The following is a 20603-nucleotide window of genomic DNA, read 5'->3' on the forward strand; positions in this document are numbered from 1 at the left end:
TGATGCAACTGGAGATGGCAAATTCTACGATATAACAATTATAGAAATAGAACTTTGGTTATCTTTTCTTTTATGAGGTAAAATATACTTTCATCTTTAACAAAAGTAAAAATATCATGTTTTCAAAAAAAAAAAAGTAAAAATATCATGAGTTTGAAACCACAACTGGTCTTTTGGGCCCTACAAGGTGTCTATGTTTTGAAAGGTTATTATTTTTCATTCTCCTCCGAAATAAGAAGCAAAGAAATCCTATAATAACAATCAAAATAAAGTAAATTTCCAGATGGCCCTCCCAAAGAAAGCCTAAAAATTCCAGCCTTCCCTTATTGCCAGAGTCACATTCACAGCTACATCGAAGTAGATTACCCTTAAGTGTGACTTCTGGATCAAGAACAAAATCCAGTGTCGTTGCAGTTTCTTCCAACCAGATACGTGTGCTTCTGGATTTGTATCCAGGCGCAGTGGCCATAACTGCAGTCAAACTCAATATATCAAGACCATAAACATGGAAATCGAATAAGCTATCTTGAAAGGAAAGGAAACATGAGAAATTTGCTGCTTATTTGTATTAAGCAAGGCGGCGAAAAGCATAAACATATAGATGCCAACCCTTTTACTCAAGAAGTACTCAACAGAAGTCCCTTCTCTCTCTCTCATTTCATTTTAAAATGTACAGTCTGAAAGTGTGTGATCGTTAGCTCCTATGTAGTGGTCAAGAAGAAAATAGTTGAGAACTTGGGGGAATGTACTTTGACCATTGCAGTTCATTCCATTCATTTTCTCCCTCCAGTCCCCTGAGGCCCGCACCAGGTGCATGCAAACAGAAGAAGGCAAACCCTCCTACTCAGTAGAATCCTATCCTCCGATGAGGATGGTGCTGCATTGTTTACAACTTCTCTTACCAAAGCTTTTTGGTAGGAGATGAAAAGACCAATATATATATATATATATATATGCCTTCATTCCACATCCCCAATCATGATGAGGCCACGTCATCAATAACTAATTTCAGTCAACTTTTTATTCTTTATCATACAAAATGTGGCATTCCCATTTTTCTAACAGATTATAATATTTTAAAAGTTTTCCATGGGCTTCCTAGATTACCGCATAAATGAACTTTAAATCATGCTAGTGAAGTATGATACCTTCATATCGCCCTCCTGGGGCAAGCAAACGATGGTAATCAGCAAAGGTTCTTCCTGCTTTGACCTGTCAATGAAGTCAAGTAGACACCAAAATACATGCTATGAAAAAGGAAGAACCCAACCAACGCTTTGTCAACTAACAAATAAAAGTTCAGTGGATTGACCTATGTTCAACCATAAATGTACAAAAGATCATATCTTCTGTATTCATAGCTCAAGAAATTGATCGATCAAACTGGTACAAGTGTATGCACAGATGAAGCTGGATAATATGTGTGTGTGTATGTGTGTGTGTGTGTGTGTGTGTGTGTGTGTGTGTGTGTGTGTGTGTGTGGATCTAAAACGTCCCAGAACATAACTCAAGAAACAAACTAGGAATCCATGCAGATCAAACTGTATACATTAATAAGCCTTAATAGTTAATTCTCTTGTAGTTTCATATCAAATGAAGGTATCATTTTTCAGGCCAGAAAATAAATATACCATATTAGTCAGCAGTGACATGAATGTTCATTGACAACATTTTACACAAATACATCCACAATCCTTAAGACCTACACGATGATAATGTGTGAAGAAAAGTTTGACTGTCATACTACAATTAGGTCACCCCACACAATTTCATAACTGGTCAAATAGCTTGCAAGCACTAGATCAAGCTGGCACTTTTGCTAACATTATGGAGGTAAGTTACACCGCATGAAACAAAACTTAGCATAAACAATTAAGCATGCGATATATTGATCACAGGCTACTCAGGGATAAAAAGATTGGACATTGAGTTATTTACGTTGTTTTTTTTACTGTACGTTTTAAATCGTTTAGACAATGCATTCAATAGGGAATCCAGCTGATCCTTAAAAGTGATACTTCAAAGTTGGAAATGATTTCTTGACTGGTAAAGACTTCATTGCTGTCTCAAAAAAATTTTACTGCTACAAGAAAACCATATCCACAAATGAATTTCCACCCCCTAAAAGTGCTAGATTATTATTTTTTTAAAAAAAGCAGCACAAAATAGAATTAAATGTATCTGTCCGGTAGTAAACATACAGTGTGATTTATTCCTTTTACTGTAATAGAGCCCGGCAGTGGCCTTCCAGTATCCAATGAAAAAATCCTTCCGTGTACTCCTATCTGAAAGTACGAGCCATACAGACAAACATTGTCAATGCACTACGTCGAATTGCATGCATGTCATGGAATGTGTGCCATCATACTAATATGTCACATAGTCTATTACAGAAACTGCAAGAAGGAAAAATCAGGTCTATATTGTGACTTTATATGAGAAAGAAGTTCGCAGTCAAACCACAGAAGTACCTTCAAAAGGCTCACAACAAGATTTAGCATGCTCATTTTGTTGTATTCCCAGAGAGTAGGAAGCTGCATATTAATATAGACGTAAAGAAGAGAACACTTCAAACAACTAGATAATAGAGTTTTGACAAGTAAACAACTAGATAATAGTAAGACCAGAAAAAGAAAGCTGAGAGGTAAAAGTCACTGAAGTCAATTAATTATCCAAAGCACTTGCCAAGTGCTTTAACTAAATGGTTGGAGACTAGAAGTATCGCATGGAGAGAGAGAGAGAGAGAGAGAGAGAACTTTAATGCTTTAATGTAAGACAATACCTGCAACACAACGCTGTAAACTACCAATAACAAGATACAAAACCAAATTAATATTGGAATACCCGTACCCCTTTTTTTTTCTTGGCTATGTAAGGAGCACCCATGGAAGTCTCAGACTCAAATTGACCATGCCAGACAAGCATAAACCAGAAACATGTATGTCAAGATCTTTTTATTTTTTATTTCTTTTACAACTAATAAGATACTAGATTTATGATAACATTAACACCTCATCATCATATATTTTGAACTTCTTTACTGACAGTTCTTTCAAACTACTCATTAAAAAAAACCAGTTCTTCCAAACAAACTTGTCATAATTTACACATGCACTAGATTGCAGTTTGTTACAAAATGCACTTTGATTAAGACATCAAATGCTCCCCAATATAAAACTGACTTCAGTACTATAGAAATGTAGATAGAAATATGACAATACCAAGTAAAACATACATCAATAAGAGATCATCACTTATTGCAGTTACAATTTCAAACCTAAAGAGTAAAGAAATTGGTGCTGCTACTCGTTACTAAATTATAACTAGCAATATTAATACTAAGAGTTTTGGTCATAAACAATCCCCATTCTAGGAGTTAACAAAGAATCATCAACAGTAACAAGCAAGTTTTAACATAACGAGAATACAACTAATAATAAATGTAAAGAGACAAACTGACATCTGACCTCATTAGCACTAGGCCATTTGTTATCGCTTATCTCTAAGGTCAATTCAAAACAACCACCATGTATATAGTTCCAGTCTTGCATGCCACCATATATAGGATACCTGCAGCAAATATCTTGTGAAAGAACCACCAAATATATATTAAAAGAAAAGGAGAAGACCAATTTTCTGAAAATTTAACAACTCAGATGACTACAGAAGCAAAAGTGACAAATGTCTTGAATAATCAGCATGCCAATTTGCTTCTTCAATAAAAAAAATCATCAGCATTACTTTTATGCTGTCATACCAAGATGCTCCATTTGTTACTCCTCCTTGAAATTCCTTGCTGGAAGACATGTTATAGTGAGAGCGACTGTATATGCTTGCCATGAACTGGAATGTTTCGTCATCAGGACATCCAAAGTAATTTGTTCTAAAATTTATTCACACCAAAAGAAAAGGGTAAGTGCAAAAGGCAAAGCTAAATTGACAAAAATAGCAATGCATAAAAGATAATGTATACTCAGATAACAAGTAGAAACTCGACAAAGTAAGGAGGGGTGAGCAGTGTTTCATATAGTATAATCACAAATGCTCTGACGCCTAGTATTTGAGTTTCCATTATATGAATGACACTAAAGAAAGCATTGACTGAGCCAAAAATCAGTCAGTATTGCAACAATTAGGCCCCGTTTGGTTTCATAGACCATCTCATACCATCTTAGCTCATCTCATCTCATATCAACATCCAAACACCATTCAAACACACTTTTCAACTTCAGATTTTCAACTTTTCAACTTTTTCATCTAATCATTACCTAATCATTACAACTTTTCCAAACTTCCAAACAAAACACAAAAAATAATTCAACTTTTTCAAATCCCAAACTCATATTCTAACAATATTTTAACTTTATAATATTTTTATTCAACTTTTTCTCACTTTTTCCGAAACTCCATAAAACATCTTAACTCAAACAATTTCATTACTATTCACGTATTTCTCATCTCATCTCAATTGTGTAACCAAACGAAGGCTTAGTGTCAAAAATCCCTTTTTCCATCTTAGGGGAGAGTAGGTAATAGCAACAAAATAAAACGTACAACAAACATAGGTTGACCCAAATTCCAGCAGTGATAAAAAGAACACTCGGAAACCAGATAATGATGAAATGCCTAAGTTACAAGAAAAGCATGCTTTTTTTTTTTTATAGGTAAAAGAGGTTTTATTGATCCACGTAAATAGGCAAAGTCTGAGTAAACAGGAAGTATACAAGAAAGAGCCTAATTACAAAACTAAGTGCTACGGAGAGTAGCGTAAAAGTCATTAAGACTCGTTCCATTCAATACAATAGAAGAGGCCCAAAGCAACAATGTATGAAAGAAAAAAGCCCTAAAACCATCCAAAGAGCGTTCCCTATTCTCGAAACAGCGACCATTTCTTACATTCCATGTGTACCACATTAAACAGAAGGGCACCATCTTCCATACAGTTGCGATCTAGCGATTGCCCCTAATCCCTCGCCAACAAGTAACTAAATCTATCACTCTTATGGGCATAGCCCATGCGATACTGAGCCTAGAGAGGATTTCATCCCACAATACCTTAACTACTTCACAATGAAGAAGAAGGTGATCCGCTGATTCACTATTGTGTTTGCACATGAAGCACCAATCCATTATGTAGAGTCCACGCTTTCTTAACTTGTCTATAGTCAGTATTTTACCATGGGATGCCAACCAACCGAAGAAAGCAATCTTGAGGGGGACGTTGCTCCTCCAAATGTTCTTCCAAGGGAAGGCGTCGAAGGTGTGAATCGTCAAGGCCTTGTAGTGCGAACGAACTGAAAATTTCTTGTTCCCAGTGCATGTCCAGAGTAATCTGTCCTCCCCTCCTGCCCTTTGTTTCAGCGCATATAACACGCTATAGAAATCAGTGATGTCGCCCACCTCCCAATCCTGGACAGCTCTAGTAGATCACACGGACCAATGGATGGAATCAGCGGGGTATTGCACATATTATCAGCCACTGAGGACCCTGATCAGACGCAATCCTATAAAGAGAAGGGAAAGCGTTTTTCAAAGCAATATCCCCACACCAAATATCGTGCCAAAATCTGATTCGCGTGCCCCTTCCCACCTCAAACCTGCAGTTAACGAGAAAATCATCCCAACCATTCCGGATATGCTTCCAAACTCCCACGCCATAGGCCCCTCTTACTTCCCTAGAGCACCAACCTCCCCAAACGCTCCCGTATTTGACATCTAGAATATTCCTCCAAAGAGCGTCTCCCTCCTGATGATAACGCCATAATCATTTTTCAAGAAATGCCTTGTTGAAAGTTCTCAATTTTCTTACGCCCAACCCACCACAAGACAAAGGGGTGCATAATTTATCCCATTTAATCAAATGGAATTTTTTTCATCCTCTATCCCTCCCCATAAGAAATCACGGAAAATCTTCTCCAGTCTATTTGCCACCCCTGCAGGCATAGGAAATAAAGAAAGGAAGTACGTTGGAAGATTAGATAACATACTCTTAATAAGTGTGATTCTTCCACCCTTAGACAAGTAAATTCTCTTTCAACCAGCTAGTTTGCCTTCAATTTTCTCAACAATCCCTTCTCACATTACCTTGGATTTATGAGGGGCCCCCAAAGGGAGTCCAAGGTACTTCATAGGCAAGGATGAAACCTTGCAGCCCAAGATAGTAGCCACTTCACTTAAGTTATTGACTGAGCCAACAAGAACTATTTTCGACTTTGATAAATTCACCTTAAGGCCAGATACAGCTTCAAAGCAAAGTAGAAGTGCTCTTAGGGAACGAATCTAATCCAGATCCGGGTCACAAAAAATCAACGAATCATCAGCAAAAAGAAGATGGGAGACTGTCAAGCTTCCATGCAAGGAACCACCCATTGAGAAGCCCGAGATGAAACCCCTATCCACCACCCCTTCCAGCATTCTACTCAGCACATCCATGACTAGAATAAATAAGAGTGGGGATAATGGATCCCCTTGTCTCAAGCCCCAAGAACTGTTGAAGAAGCCTTCGGGAGTGCCATTGACCAAGACAGAAAATCCGACGACTGTAATACAATGCTTTATCCACTGAAACCATCTTTCCCCAAAGTCGTACCTACCAAGTACATACAACAAGAAATCCAAGTTCACATGATCAAATGTTTTTTCCATATCCAATTTAGACAAGATACCTGGAATGCCAGCTCTGACTTTGCTCTCCAAACATTCGTTATCGATGAGGACTGAGTCTAGTATTTGTCTTCCTTTCAAAAAAGCATTTTGGGACTTCAAGATGATCTTCCCCATGACTTTGCTCAACTGCTTCACTAAAATCTTAGAGATGATCTTGTAAACCCCACTCACCAAGCTTATGGGACAAAAATCATTCACTTCCACCAACCCGCCCTCTTGGGAATAAGAGCGATGAAAGAGACATTAAGGCTCTTCTCGAATTTCATAAAAGAGTGAAATTCGATAAGAACCTTCATTAAATCCTCCTTGACAATGTCCCAACAAGCGTGAAAGAAAGCCATTGGAAAGCCATCTGGACCTGGTACTTTATCTTTGTCCATACCTTTTAGCACGCCATGCACCTCACCTTCTTCAAAAGGCCTCTTCAACCAAGCCACGCTTGTGTGGTCAATAGAATCAAAAACTAGACCGTCTACCTTGGGCCTCCAAAGGTACTGCTTTGTCAAAAGCTTATCATAAAAGTGGACAATATGATCCTTAATGGCATCTCTACCCAATAAAACCTTGCCTCCACATGAAGGACCTCTATGGCATTGTTTCTTCGATGAGAGTTTGGAACTCTATGAAAAAACTTTGTACTTCTATCCCCTTCCTTCAACCAAATGGCCTGTGATTTGCCTCCACGAGATCTCCTCCATAAGAGTGATTTTTTCCAGCTCAGCAACTACAGTCATTTTCCTTGCCCTATCATCAGCCGATAGAGCTCTTTCCGCCTCTTTTTCATCAAGTTGCTGCAACTCCATAAATAGTTTGTCCCACTGACCATTGATGTTCCCAAAGACTTCCAAATTCCATTTTCTTAGATCATTCTTCAAAGCTTTAAGCTTCCTAACTAAAACAAAACTAGGAGTGCCCGTGAGTTGATATGAGGCCCACCATGAGCTAACTTTCTCTACGAACCCATCCACCTTCAACTACATGTTCTCGAACTTAAAGTCTCTTCGTCCCTCATGAAGACCCCCACAATCTAGCAAAATGGAGAAATGATCAGAGCAAAGCCGAGGGAACCATTTTTGGCATAAATTGGGGAAGTGGGCCTCCTAAGAAAGAGAAACAATGAACCTATCCAACCTCGACCAGGTCCTTCCGTTTGACCAAGTGAAGTCTCCCCTTGCTAAAGGGAGATCCACCAAGTCTAACTCAAATAAAAAAAGCTGAGAAATCAGCCATGGCTGAACCTGTGCTAGAAACCCCCAACCGCTCACTTGAAAATCGAGTGTCGTTGAAATCACCCCCAATACACCATGAAACGTCCCACCAACTGCACAGGCCAACAATCTCGTCCCAGAGAAGTTTTCTATTGCTGTCATTGTTGGGCCCGTAAACACCAACAAACCCCCAACTAAAACCATCATCCACATTCGAGAAAGAACATGCTACCGAAAATTCACCAACGCATTCCTCCACAAAGTTAACAGCTCTCTTGTCCCACATCACCAAAATACCCCCTGAAGCACCCTTGGAAGCGAGGGTGGTCCATCTTGCATAAGAGCAATTCCACAAACTCCTGATGATGTGCTTGTTAATAAACAAATAACATCTGCCTTCCATTCCCATAATAAATTCTTCACTTTAAGGCGCTTGTTCGGGTCATTCAACCCCCGAACATTCCATGAGAGAATCTTGGACTTCATGGATCGCCAAGATTCACTCTATCCTTGTGTCGCCCCTTGCTCGCACTACCCTCTCATGCATCATAGTTTATGGAGCAGGCAAGTCTCTTAAGCTCCCTATCCTTCTTAACTATAGATCTGGCAAGTAGAGGCTGACCTACTTTTATGACGATGAGTAGAGCTTGCAGTTGGTCCTCAAAACCCTCACAGGACATCCCCATGCAATGGCGCATATTGTGAACCTTTTGAAGGACCAAATCTGATTGTAAATCAGCCCATGAAGCTGCTAGTGGCAACAAACAAAGAGGGCTAGGCACATGCCTGGGTTCACCCAGGTCAATTAACTAAGTGTCAGCCCCTAGCTCCTTGCATACTAACTATAAATCTGACCCATAAGATGATACATCATCTGAGATCCCCCCATCCAAAGAAGAGTCGTCATCCACTTCCGCCGTTGTGCACAAGACTCTGGAGATAGTCTTTGAGAGACCTAACAAAGGCTGAGGGGCTTCAGGAGCTTCCCCCGTAACTGGCCCAGAAGAGGACGACAACCCCACATTGCTAAACCTACCATCCGTGGCCGGGAGCTACTCCAAAGTACGGCCCGCAGGGTCTTCAGTGACCAGCGGCCCTTTTTGTGCCGGCAGCAGGTTGTCAGTGGTCTGGGAATAGTCAGAAACATCCATCACAACCAACCCAAAGGCCTTTGCATGTTGGAGCGTCTCGTTTGAGGTCATCAGATGCTCCCTACGCATATCGGAAGGGCCGCCGTCAACTGTCAGAGCGTTCTATGACGGCGGTGGGGTGGCCAAAACAACCGTCGGTGGGATAACCATTGCAGGCCGGAGCTAGAGGGCTCGGGGTCTTTGGCCTGCCATTCCATGCAAAATGGCCTAAACAATGGGCTCACGGCCCGTGACTGTGGGCTCGCGGCCCGTGAATGAGGCCTTACGGGATCCACAGTGGGCAGACGTGAAAGAGGCCTTACGGGATCCGTGTCTATTGTCTGTGAATGAGGCCTTAACTGTGGGCAGTTACAAGGGCTAGTAAGCATGCTAGTAAGCATCCACGATAATTCTTCAATGGAAAAATCAAATATGCAATTAATTTGAAAATAAGTTGCATGGGTTTGACAAAGCAACACCAACAGTTGGTAGGCTAACATTCCATAAAATGTTGGGAGCATGACCACAGACAGAAGGAAAAGGAAAAAAAAAAAAGCAACAATGAGTTGGAAGAATAGAGTAGAAACGCATGAAAGCAGAGAGCAATTTCAATTTCAAAGTGCTATAACGTAGTGCCACTGGCCATCAATGTAAAATCATCACCTTTTATCAGCAGTGCCATCCCATGGATAATTTGCAACAAGTGCACCCTGTGACCAAAAGAAGACACCATTAGATTTATTTCTCTATACAGTATCTGACTTAACTAAGTATAAAACCACCACAGGTTACCAACTCCATGAGACACAACTTTATATCTTTGAAGTTTTTTTTTTTTAATGAGCCATATCTTTAGACTAGTATATTTGAATGCATGAACCCAGTAGTGGTTGATGAAAATAAGTGGATTTAATATTGAAAACCAAGTTCTATATTAGGAGATCTTGTGTTTCTATCTCCAAAAGTGATGAAGATATCTTTTATTTATTTATTTTTTACCGATAAAAATGACTTTGATTTGAAAGAGAGAAAAAGGAAAGAAGTTAAAGAACTAAGCATTTCTAGCAACTAGAAGACTTTGATTAGAAAATGACTATGCTTTGAATTTATAAAGTTGGAGCTAGTTTCAGTCTTCAGCGATGTAGTTTTTCCACCCTTCTTCCACTGGTTAGATATACACTACTTGGCAACTTTGCAAGTAAGTCTTTGCTCTTCTCTAAAAATAAAAGAGGAGCAGGAGGGTAGGGAGAAGTTTTCCTTGATACATAAAGATGCTGCTTTCCCAAAAACAAAAGCATATCTTTCATGATGGAGATAGAACACTTTTGACCAACAGTTGAAAGTAACTATGGGTCCAAGCTTGAAAGTAGTAACATTAACATTTATTATAGAATCAAGATTGATTGAGAGAGTATACCTATCAAAGGGTGATACTGTAGATATGGTTTTACTAAGGTTAATAGCATGAAAAATCAGGAAGTATTACCCCATGCAAACTGGCAGATGCTGTAAAATGTATATCTCTCAGCCAATTCATAATTGCCCTGGTTTCAGGTTGCCGCACATCCATGTCCTCATTCAAAGGAAAGAACTGTGATTGCATTCAAGTCAATGCCTTTCATCATTAGAACGTCCCACAATGAAAATGAAAGGCAAAAGCATTGTGTTCAAATTATAATATTCTCTTTGATGGGGTGTTCAGATTATAACAATGAAAAGATGCTTTTCAGCATCCCACATTTTGGTCATATGAAACTTAATGGCCTCAATTGAATCTAAGCAGCCGCTATGATTCAAGGTTTGAGCCCTCTCGATTACAACAGGCATCTATAGATGGAATATAAATCCTAACTTCCAATTGTAAAATTCTTGTAAAATTCATACAGTTTACATCTTCAATATCAAAATTGATAATCTAGATCTGAAAAACCACTGTTCAAGCTTGACGGTTCATGGTACTGTTTAACCGGGTTATCAAAAACTGTAACAACCTACAAATTAGGATTTGAATTCGAACTTAGAAAATGTTGTGGTAACCTACAGTTTTAGAGTTTAATCAAGATTGGCTATGATATATCCTAAAATCTAGGGCGTAAAATCACACATTAGATAAAGCCTATGTCGGTTTTATAGCTCAATCTAGACTAAACAACTGCCACAAAAAGAAATTCAGACGTTACAAAAAATGATACCTGATCTGGAAAATCTCGATTTAGATCAACATTGTTTGCATTACCACGCCTCCTAAGTGAAAAACCATCAGGATTCATGGATGGAAGTATATGAAGGTGAACATTCTCTACAATTGATGTAGCCTGATAAAACCAATGGACATTTCAAGAAAAATTAATTGCATTTTTAATCAGATATGATAATCATGAAATGATAGAAGTATCAATATCAATACTACAAACCATGCAAGATTGTGTAGGTTTCTACATAAGCACAGAAATATCAATCTTAATGCCTGCGGCAGAGGAATCAAACAGACGGGGAAGGAAGGGTGCTGAAAAATAAAACATATATTTTAAGCAGGATAAAGATACTCAAAGTGGGCAAAAAATTATCTCAGGACAGGATATAAAATTAGAAATAAACTTTAAACTAGCCATGAGTTTGGCTGAATCTGGTAGAATGATTAGTTCATGTTTCACTTATAAAATGACTAGTTCATGTTTCAAGGAAAAAAGAAAAAACTAAAATTCCATGATGCTTTTCAGTGTGCAAACTTTGGAGGTAATATAAATCAGGAACAGAGCTTAGAGTTCATTCTTCAAATTACTTGTCTGGCATTTAAAAAATTATCAATTATGGCATGGTAGTTAAATTACTTTGGAGGGAAATAAATTATCGGAATTTTGAGAAATGTGAGAGGATGGTGGTGAATCTAAAGGAACTTATGTTTAGAACCCTTTACAATAGAAAGTTGATCACTATTGTTTTAGTATTTCTAGCTTTCAGGACTTTCTCATTCTTAATGTCATTAGTTAGGTATATATATTGTCTATCCCATGTCGTTGGGTAGCACCCTTTTTGATGATTACTCATTAAAGCAGTAATCACAAGTCTGGTGATTTGAAAATAAGAGAAGAAAGAAACTATAAAAAGCGATATAGGAACCATCGAAAAGCAGTCAGAAACAGGAAATCTTTTATACAACTAAAGAAGATACAGTACATGGATCTTGTAACAGCACAAAATTGCAACCTCCCAAAATCTATGCACATCGGCAGCAAAAAAAGGAAAGAAAAAAAAGGAATAAGAAATCCAAAACAACCCAAAGAGTCAAGGAGCTTTAATAAACTTCGCATGTTAAAAGAACCAACAGTAAGGGCAAGCACAAATGAAAAGATCAAAAAAAAAAAAGTAAACAATTACACTTACGTGTAATATAAGAAAAGAAAAGTACCAAGGGATCCTTCAAATGATTATCACATATCCAATTTGCAAGAAATAGTAGAAGCTCACGGCCTACCGGTTCATCTCCATGCACGTTCCCAATGTACTGCAATATCAATAAAATTGGTCCCCAAGTATCTCAGACTAGTATGTACAGGTTCCTCAGAACAGTCACTAATATAATTACACTTGAAAGAAAAGATACAAAACTGCTTTCAGGTAATAGATCATTGACTGTGTTCATGTGCCAGCGTAAATAATAGATCCTTCACCTTAAATGCAGGTTCAGCCTCTTGCTCCCCGGGCTTGTCAGAAATTTCTATAACCCACTGCTTGCAATGGAACAGATAAAACCCCACTTAATAAGGTATCACTCATGACTCTAAAGTGAGGTTATCTACAACTGAATTTTATACAAGAAAAAACTTAAGAAATAGATCCAGCTCCTATCAAAAGATTACCAGCGGAATGCCATTCACACTCTTTCCAATACTGATAACCCATTCCAAAAATCCCTCGAAGAGAGAAACAAATAACAAGTCAGCATTACGCTACAGGAAACACTAAAAGAAACATTATGTTTATTTTGGTTCATTGATTTGAACAAAACCATTAGTGTCAGATCTCTTGATTTTCGAGGACATGGTAAAATTTTAGTCCAGTGGCTGATTGACTTAAAAATAAAAAAAAAAAGTGCGCAAGTCTTAGGAATCACCTGTATATCCTAGAAATGTTACTACATCTTTTCCCAAAGGCCTTAACGGCCTTCTCAAGATCAGAGTTAGTCATGTAACCTCGGGCAACATCATTGCTGTGACACAAATCCGCCACAATCTTATGGACAACTAAAAGCATTGCACAAATATAGAGAGATATGAGATTTTTAAGCTGACTAGGCAAAGTACTATCAATAAATACCCGATATGAGACCGGCTCTCCTTGAACAAGTGCCGTGTAGAACCCGCATAACCACCGTTCTCAAAGCCTACTAAAATCAAGTTACAATTACAAAGACAACAGAATTCAATTCCTAACCGATAATAAAATAAAAATCTTCCCTAGAGATTGCAAGTCATTATTCTAATTTCAATATTGCAAGTTTTCCAATTTACTTCAGCGAGGAACCAAAGATCTTCCGGTTCGTAAATTTTGGATCTTATTTCTGCAGTTGCTTCCATATCCCATGGCAAAAAAAAAAAGTGAAGAAGTTCAAGCTTACTTTCTGGAAAGTCAAAATCAAGGAAGAATCCGAGATTCATACTTTCCGTTTCTTTTCTTTTCTTTTCATAAAGTTCCGCGGCTAACAGGCAAAAGCAAACATATAAACCTTCAAACACACACACACACAGAGACCTGAAGGAAGAGATGAACGTTGGCCGCCTCTGGCGTGGGAAAGGTGAAGACAAGTGGAAAAACTGAGAAAAAGTAGCAGTAGAGAGAAGGGAAGCTCCATTTTTGTAATTATCTTGATGGTGATTGACGGATTAATCTTTCATATTGCGGCTTTCTCCGATTACTTTCCAGTTTTCCGTTCCTTTTTTCTTCCACGAGAGAGAGAGTCAAGAGAGAGAGAGAGAGAGAACTGGTGTGGGAGGAAGACGCCGCCGCACCTGATCTCGTCACGTGGGAGGAACGCTGCGGGCAGCTCTAATTGGGTCAGGACATGATGAGGCTAATCGGCCCAGTCTCATGAATGGCACAGTGTTAGGGATAAGCCCAACTTTCTCACTAATTGATCAGGCAATTTTTCCTTCTTTTATTTGTTTACTTATACACAATAAATCCTCTCGTAATTTATATCCATGAAACTTGAAACTTTTTTAAAAGAATCTATAAAATATTATTCATAATAAAAATTGTATTAATTTTAATTAAAATGATGTTACTCTATTAGAGCATTTATTACTTTTTAAGCTAAAATTACACGGATTACATCAAGTACAAATTTAATATTATTTTGAACTAATATATACATATATATATATAAATAGAGAGAGAGAGATATCATTGTTCATCTAGCATCTAGGTACCTTTCATTGACCATTCCAATGAGTAAATATCTTTATTAAATAAAATTAAAAATATATATATTAAAGTGACTTTTATGACCATTCCAATGAATAAATAATGTTATTATATAAAATAAAATTACTATATATTTCTTTTAATAGGAAAATATTATGCTTAAACTTTTCACCAAACTTTTGTATGCAACATTGCAACCTCAACAGTCAACAAAAAGGAGAGCAATGGCCAAAATCAAGGTTTTCACCACTTGTGCTAACTCCTTGGGATTAAAAGATAGTTAATCTAATATCAATGATCTTAGGTTGGACTGTAACGGAGGATTTATAAACAATAAATAATATTTATAGTTTTAAAGTGTGTAGATTTTCTGTACTTCTTTTAAAAAAATTATAAATTTAATATCTAAATAAAAAAATTATTTTTTAAATAATAAATCTCATTTTTTAAAATAAAAGGTGGCTCTACAGCCACCGCTCCCAATAGGATCCTAACTCCTGTTGGGAGCTATTGCTAGTTATAAGATCACATTTTTTTTTCATATATATATATATTTTTTAACATTTAAAAAAAAATAAAAAATACAATATTATTAAAAAATAATTCTATATACAATTGTGAAGTGCGTAAATATCATGTAATTCTTTTGAAAAAAAATGAGGTTCACTATTAAAAAATTAATTTTTTTATATGAATCTCATATTTTATTTACTTTTTTCAAAATGATTATGCAGCGATTGCACAATTCACGATTGTAAATATATTTTTTTATTAAAAAATATTTTATTAATCACAAAATAAAAAAATAAAAATAAAAAATAAAAAATCACAGATAAAGTAATATGAGTAGTATTTTTTTTAGAAGTAATTTAGATTCAGAGATAAATTAAGATGGTTTGTGAATAGTAGAATAAAAATTAAATTATTTATTATATTTTATGTGAGAATTTGAAAAAATTATTTTAAAATTATTTTAAAAATTTTTTTTTATTATATTTTATATAAAAATTTTAAAAAAATAATTATAAAATGACATCAATTGAAATGAATCGGATGATCTGAGGCAGGTATTGAATTCAAACCACGCCTAAGCCATGGGTTTTGACAGTTAAGGTGGAAGTTAAGCCAGACAATACCATCGTGCTAGTAGTAGCTATCTCCACCCGTCCAAACCTCTGTAATATGACATGACCATTGGCTGAGATGCACCGTCTCGTGGCCCACCAACCATGTTTAGAACACGCGTGCGGATGTTAGAATGACACGTTATGCTGTTCTTCTTCTTTGCTATGTTTGATTGGTTTATTTAATACCAATAATATATGGAACGATTTGGTTATTTGATTTGGCTGTTGCCACCGACAATTTGGCACATGATTGCTTATTTTAATGCCACTGCGTCGACCTTTCGGCCACTGTCTTTTCAAATTTCAAATTCCATCAGTCATTCTTGATTGTTCCATTTGAGGCTCAATTTCTATATTGAATCAAATTTACTTTTATACCCTCGTTTGCTATGTTTTCTGGTGGGAAAATTGTACTCTTGTTTGCATTAGCATTGGCTCGACAAAACATTAATTTTGGCAAAATTCTAAATTAAGGGTCCGTTTGTTTTCAGAGATGAGATGAGATTAAAGTTAAAAAGTTAAATAAAATATTGTTAAAATATATTTTTTAATATTATTATTGTTTTAAAATTTGAAAAAATTAAATTGTTTATTTTATTTTATGTAGAGATTTGAGAAAGTTATAATGATGAGGTGAGATGAGATAAGATGAAATGAGATGTTTTTGAAAAACAAACGAGGCCTAAAGTTTCGGTATTGGGGGCATTTTTTTTTTTTTTGCTTGCCACTCTAAATTTAAATCCAATATTTGATTAGTCATTTTATTCTTTATAATAATCAATTTTTATTTATATATTTTTTATTTGATTTTTGTAAATATCTTTATATTTATATTTTCATTTTCAGTATTTTTAAAAGAAGTAGAGAAGAGAGAGAAAATAAGATATAAAATTAAGGGTTAGTTTGGTTATTTGATTGTATTCAATTCAGTTGAGTTCGGTTCAGATTTAAACATTTTTTGATATCTAAACGCTCAACTATCAAATCATTATAATTATCTTAATTCAAAATATCTTTACACGTGAGACTCACAACTTTTTTTCAAAAAAAAATTTATTTATATGTGAGACTCACAACCTTTTTAAACTTCTTATAAATACATATAAATTCATCTTAACATCTAGACACATCTAAACTCATTTTAGGTAAGTCTCACAAAACTCACTCTTCCATCTCAATCTACTACTTTTCATAAAGAACTTAACTCAAGTCAACATGTAAACGCAATTTAAGACTCCAATAAAACAATTTCATCAAAATATGTTGGTAAAATGTAGTCTATATAGCCAAATTTTATCTCATAGTAGCTTAATTTTAACATTTGGCTAAATCAATGCCAATGTTCTAAGATTTTGGAGTTAATAAAAAATGCTGCATTAGTTTAATACAAGTTTAGCTATGTACACATGACTCAAATATAATGAATAGTTCACAAAATTAAAGAACGAAGTCATGTTCAAACATTAGAGTATTAGAAGTCATATATTACATCGTAATCATAAATTATGGGCCTTGTATTCTTGATGATGTGATTAGGCACCAACCGAAGAAGGATCCTCCGACTGAAAATAAGGTAATATTACGATAATAGATCCCATTTTTATCATTTATTGCACAAAAAAACTCTTAATTATACATTCTCATGGATTAAGATTTTCTCAAATTATTGTCTAAAGTTTCAAGTATTGCATAGACAATACTAAATATTGTAGGACATATTTTTTATATTAATATCTCTGTATCACTTAAAAGCTATTAAATTCATGTAAGGATTTGGAGATTCTTTTTACATTCTTCATAATCTATTTTAACTAAGATACCAAAAAAATTTAAAAAAAACTAGTTTTAGTTAAAAATTCATAATTAGGTATAGTAATCATTTTGCGCTTATAAAAGCCTCGGGTCTTATTTGTGTACACAATTATTTTCAGATATTTTATTTTCAAAAATCACTCAAACTTAAAACCCGTTTCAATTTCAACTTTTCAGTTTTTTTATTTAATTATTACTTAATTATTACAATTTATTTAAACGTTTAAACAAAATATAAAAAAGTAATACAATATTTTTAAATTTTAAAACAAGAATTATATTAAACAATTATATTCTAAAAATATTATAACTTTATAATATATTTATTCAATAAATGAAAAAAAAAGTAACCTTTATCTTATGTCTCATTTGTTTTCAAAGAGATAAGATTAGATGAGATAAGATTAAAGTTAAAAAATTGAATAAAATATTGTTAAAATATATTTTTTAATATTATTTTTATTTTAAGATTTAAAAAAATTAAAATTTTTATTTTATTTTATATAAAAATTTAAAAAAAAAATATAATGATGATGTGAAATTATTTTAAAATTTTAAGTTTTAAGTCTTCAACCAGTCCTTAATTTACATACATAATGAAGGAAAAATACTAGATCTTCCGCTAGGGTCTAGTAATGTATTTCTATGTGTTTTTTTAAGTTTTTTTTTATATCAAAATTTTAATAATTTTTAATATTTAAAAAAAGTCATAATATTATTAAAAAATATTTTTTAATATAATTTTTTATTTTATTTCATGATTAAGAAAGTATTTTTTAATAATTTTTTTATTTTATAATTAAAAAATTATTTTTTTAATGATGTTTTAAATTTTTTTTATTTTTTTTAAATATTAAAAAATATTAAAAATTTTATATAAAAAATAATTTTAAAAAATACATATAGAACAATACTACACTTCAACGGAGCCCAGCGGAGGCTGTATATAGCATGACCCCATAATGAATCATAGCGCCCAAGAGCATGGGCATCATGACCATCTCCATGACAACACGTACGGGGTCCCACTCCGATCACGAGGGCCAAAGATACATACATTCCTAGCATCGAGCCATGTGTGCGTTAAGCACGTAGATTATCAAGAGCTGCGCTCTGATTGGTTGACTGCTCCCCCAGCTGCCGTGTCCTCTTAAAAGAAAAAGATAAAAGGAAATATCTAAAGGAAGGCATGGGTTTGATACTAAAGGAGTGGTGCGTTTTGCCTTTCAGTTTCAGATATATTTCTGGTGTGAACGTAGCTCTCGCTCCTTGTGTTTCGAGCCACCAAACTGCCCACGCGGCGATTCTGTAGTGGAACTTTGCCTTTTCGGGGCACAGCCAGCCACAGCCTGCCCGGTTGCCTTTTGCTTTTGTCCGTGTTTGATTTTGATCTACTTTCGGGGGAATCGGTTTTCCATCAAACCGCCCACGTGGCGAGACCTTGATGGCACTTTAGCTTTTCGGGCAGAGTCTGCCGGTGCCTTTTGCTTCTTTTACTTTGGATTTAGGATAAATTTAGGATGAGAATTTTATATTTTATTTTAAAATTTAAAATATTATGTTTTAATATTATTATTATTTTAAAATTTAAAAAATATGTATTAAAATTTGAAAAAATTGAATTATTTATTATATTTTATATAAAAATTTTAAAAAAATATAATGATGAGATGAGATAAAATAAAATTTTATATTTTATTTTATTACCAAACATGCCCTTAGATCCACGTCAGGAAGATCGGTCATATCGTCTCACGAAAAAAATAGTGTTTGTATAAATAGTTTTTAATCTCATCAGATATTTACAATCCTAAATAAATTGTATAAGTGTTACGTTTTTTTTATTTAAAATAAGTAAATATATAATGCACATAAAAATAATAAGTTTTTAATAATAAAGATCACTCATTTTTAAAAAATATGCAATAATTATACAATCTAAAACTATATTTAATATTACTTTTTATAATATTTTTATTGACACACCAAACACACAACCTGCCACATCAATTTATATAAAAAAAATATTATTATCTTGACTCATTTCAAGAATATAATAAATACTAAAATAAATTATGTATTATACACAAAACTTGTAAGTAAGATAATTCAAAAAGCTTATTTGCTATAGAGAAACTATATATATACATAAATATTATGTATTAACTATTATTTATTTTTATATTTTAAATTTATAATTTTTTTTTATGAAATGTGGAAGTTTTTTTTTATAAGATGTAGAGTGTAGAATAATAGATAATGACAGACGAAAATCATCCCAAAAGACAATGCAACTTGGCCAGCGAAAGTTCTTCTACGGTTGTGTTTGAATGTTAAAGTGAGTTGAGTTGAGATAATAAAATATTGTTAGAATATTATTTTTTAATATTATTATTATTTTAGAATTTGAAAAAATTGAATTGTTTATTATATTTTGTGTTGTAATTTAAAAAAATTGTAATGATGAATTGAGATGAGTTAATCAACCAAACGAAGCCTACATCTTCCCAATCAATCATTTGTGCACAGAAAGATAGAGAAGTCAATTTTGAATTAGTGGTTTGGTTTTCTGAATAATTCGTATTGCATGAATTTTCTTTAATTCATTAACCTATGCAATAGTTTTGGGCTTTCCTAAATTCTCCCTCCACTTGGTCCCATTATTTAGAGACTGATCTTTGATATTCATTATTTTTACGCATTACATATTATACATATTTTTAATTTTATTATTATTAAACTAATTAAATTATTCTACTTATTATCTATGTATCACACGTTTGGTAAGATTAAAAAAATTAAAAATTAAAAAATTATGTGTGATACGTGGTGCGAAGATGATGAATATAGTATTTCTTTAAAAGACTATCAAAAATTGTACACATGCATGTACTATATCACATAAACTGATTGAGCCAATATTCCACTCATAAATTAATAGAGACCTCACAAACTTGAGATGAAACTAATAGACCTAAAAGATTGTTAATTGTTATTCCCCGTTATAATTTTTCTTTTTGACAGGAGAAAGGGTTCAAAGCATAGAGTGAAATACCACCATTAATGTAGTAAAATAATTTGGAAAATAAAAAAGACAACACATATTAATTTTTTAATAAAGTAATGTTATTCTAAAGTCTCTACACTACACTGTTTATGTGGTACAATTTAATTTAGAATATAAGTTTTAAAATTTAAATCTTATAAATCAAATCTTACTATTTAAATGATATAAA

At 34.3% G+C, this 20603-nt stretch overlaps 1 protein-coding gene across 2 annotated transcripts; it reads right to left on the reverse strand.

The window, feature by feature from the left end:
* Positions 1-38: 38 nt before the first annotated feature.
* On the reverse strand, positions 39-14016 carry LOC109011381 (carboxypeptidase SOL1). 2 transcript variants are annotated; one of them, XM_018992554.2, is made up of 15 exons: positions 13757-14016; positions 13322-13388; positions 13119-13214; positions 12865-12895; positions 12676-12732; positions 12414-12509; positions 11197-11319; positions 10491-10595; positions 9668-9714; positions 3758-3883; positions 3468-3570; positions 2472-2534; positions 2202-2285; positions 1149-1212; positions 39-471 (listed from the first exon to the last, which is right to left on the reverse strand). In XM_018992554.2, the coding sequence occupies exons 1-15, from the start codon at positions 13854-13856 to the stop codon at positions 146-148; spliced, it is 1488 nt and encodes a 495-aa protein (XP_018848099.2). In that variant the 5' UTR covers positions 13857-14016; the 3' UTR covers positions 39-145. The 2 variants fall into 2 exon arrangements, with proteins under 2 accessions (XP_018848099.2, XP_018848097.2); XM_018992552.2 differs by having other exon boundaries at positions 69-471; positions 13322-13391; positions 13757-14012.
* Positions 14017-20603: the final 6587 nt, after the last annotated feature.

Source organism: Juglans regia, chromosome 6 (assembly GCF_001411555.2).
Source record: "Juglans regia cultivar Chandler chromosome 6, Walnut 2.0, whole genome shotgun sequence".
Lineage (NCBI taxonomy): Eukaryota > Viridiplantae > Streptophyta > Magnoliopsida > Fagales > Juglandaceae > Juglans > Juglans regia.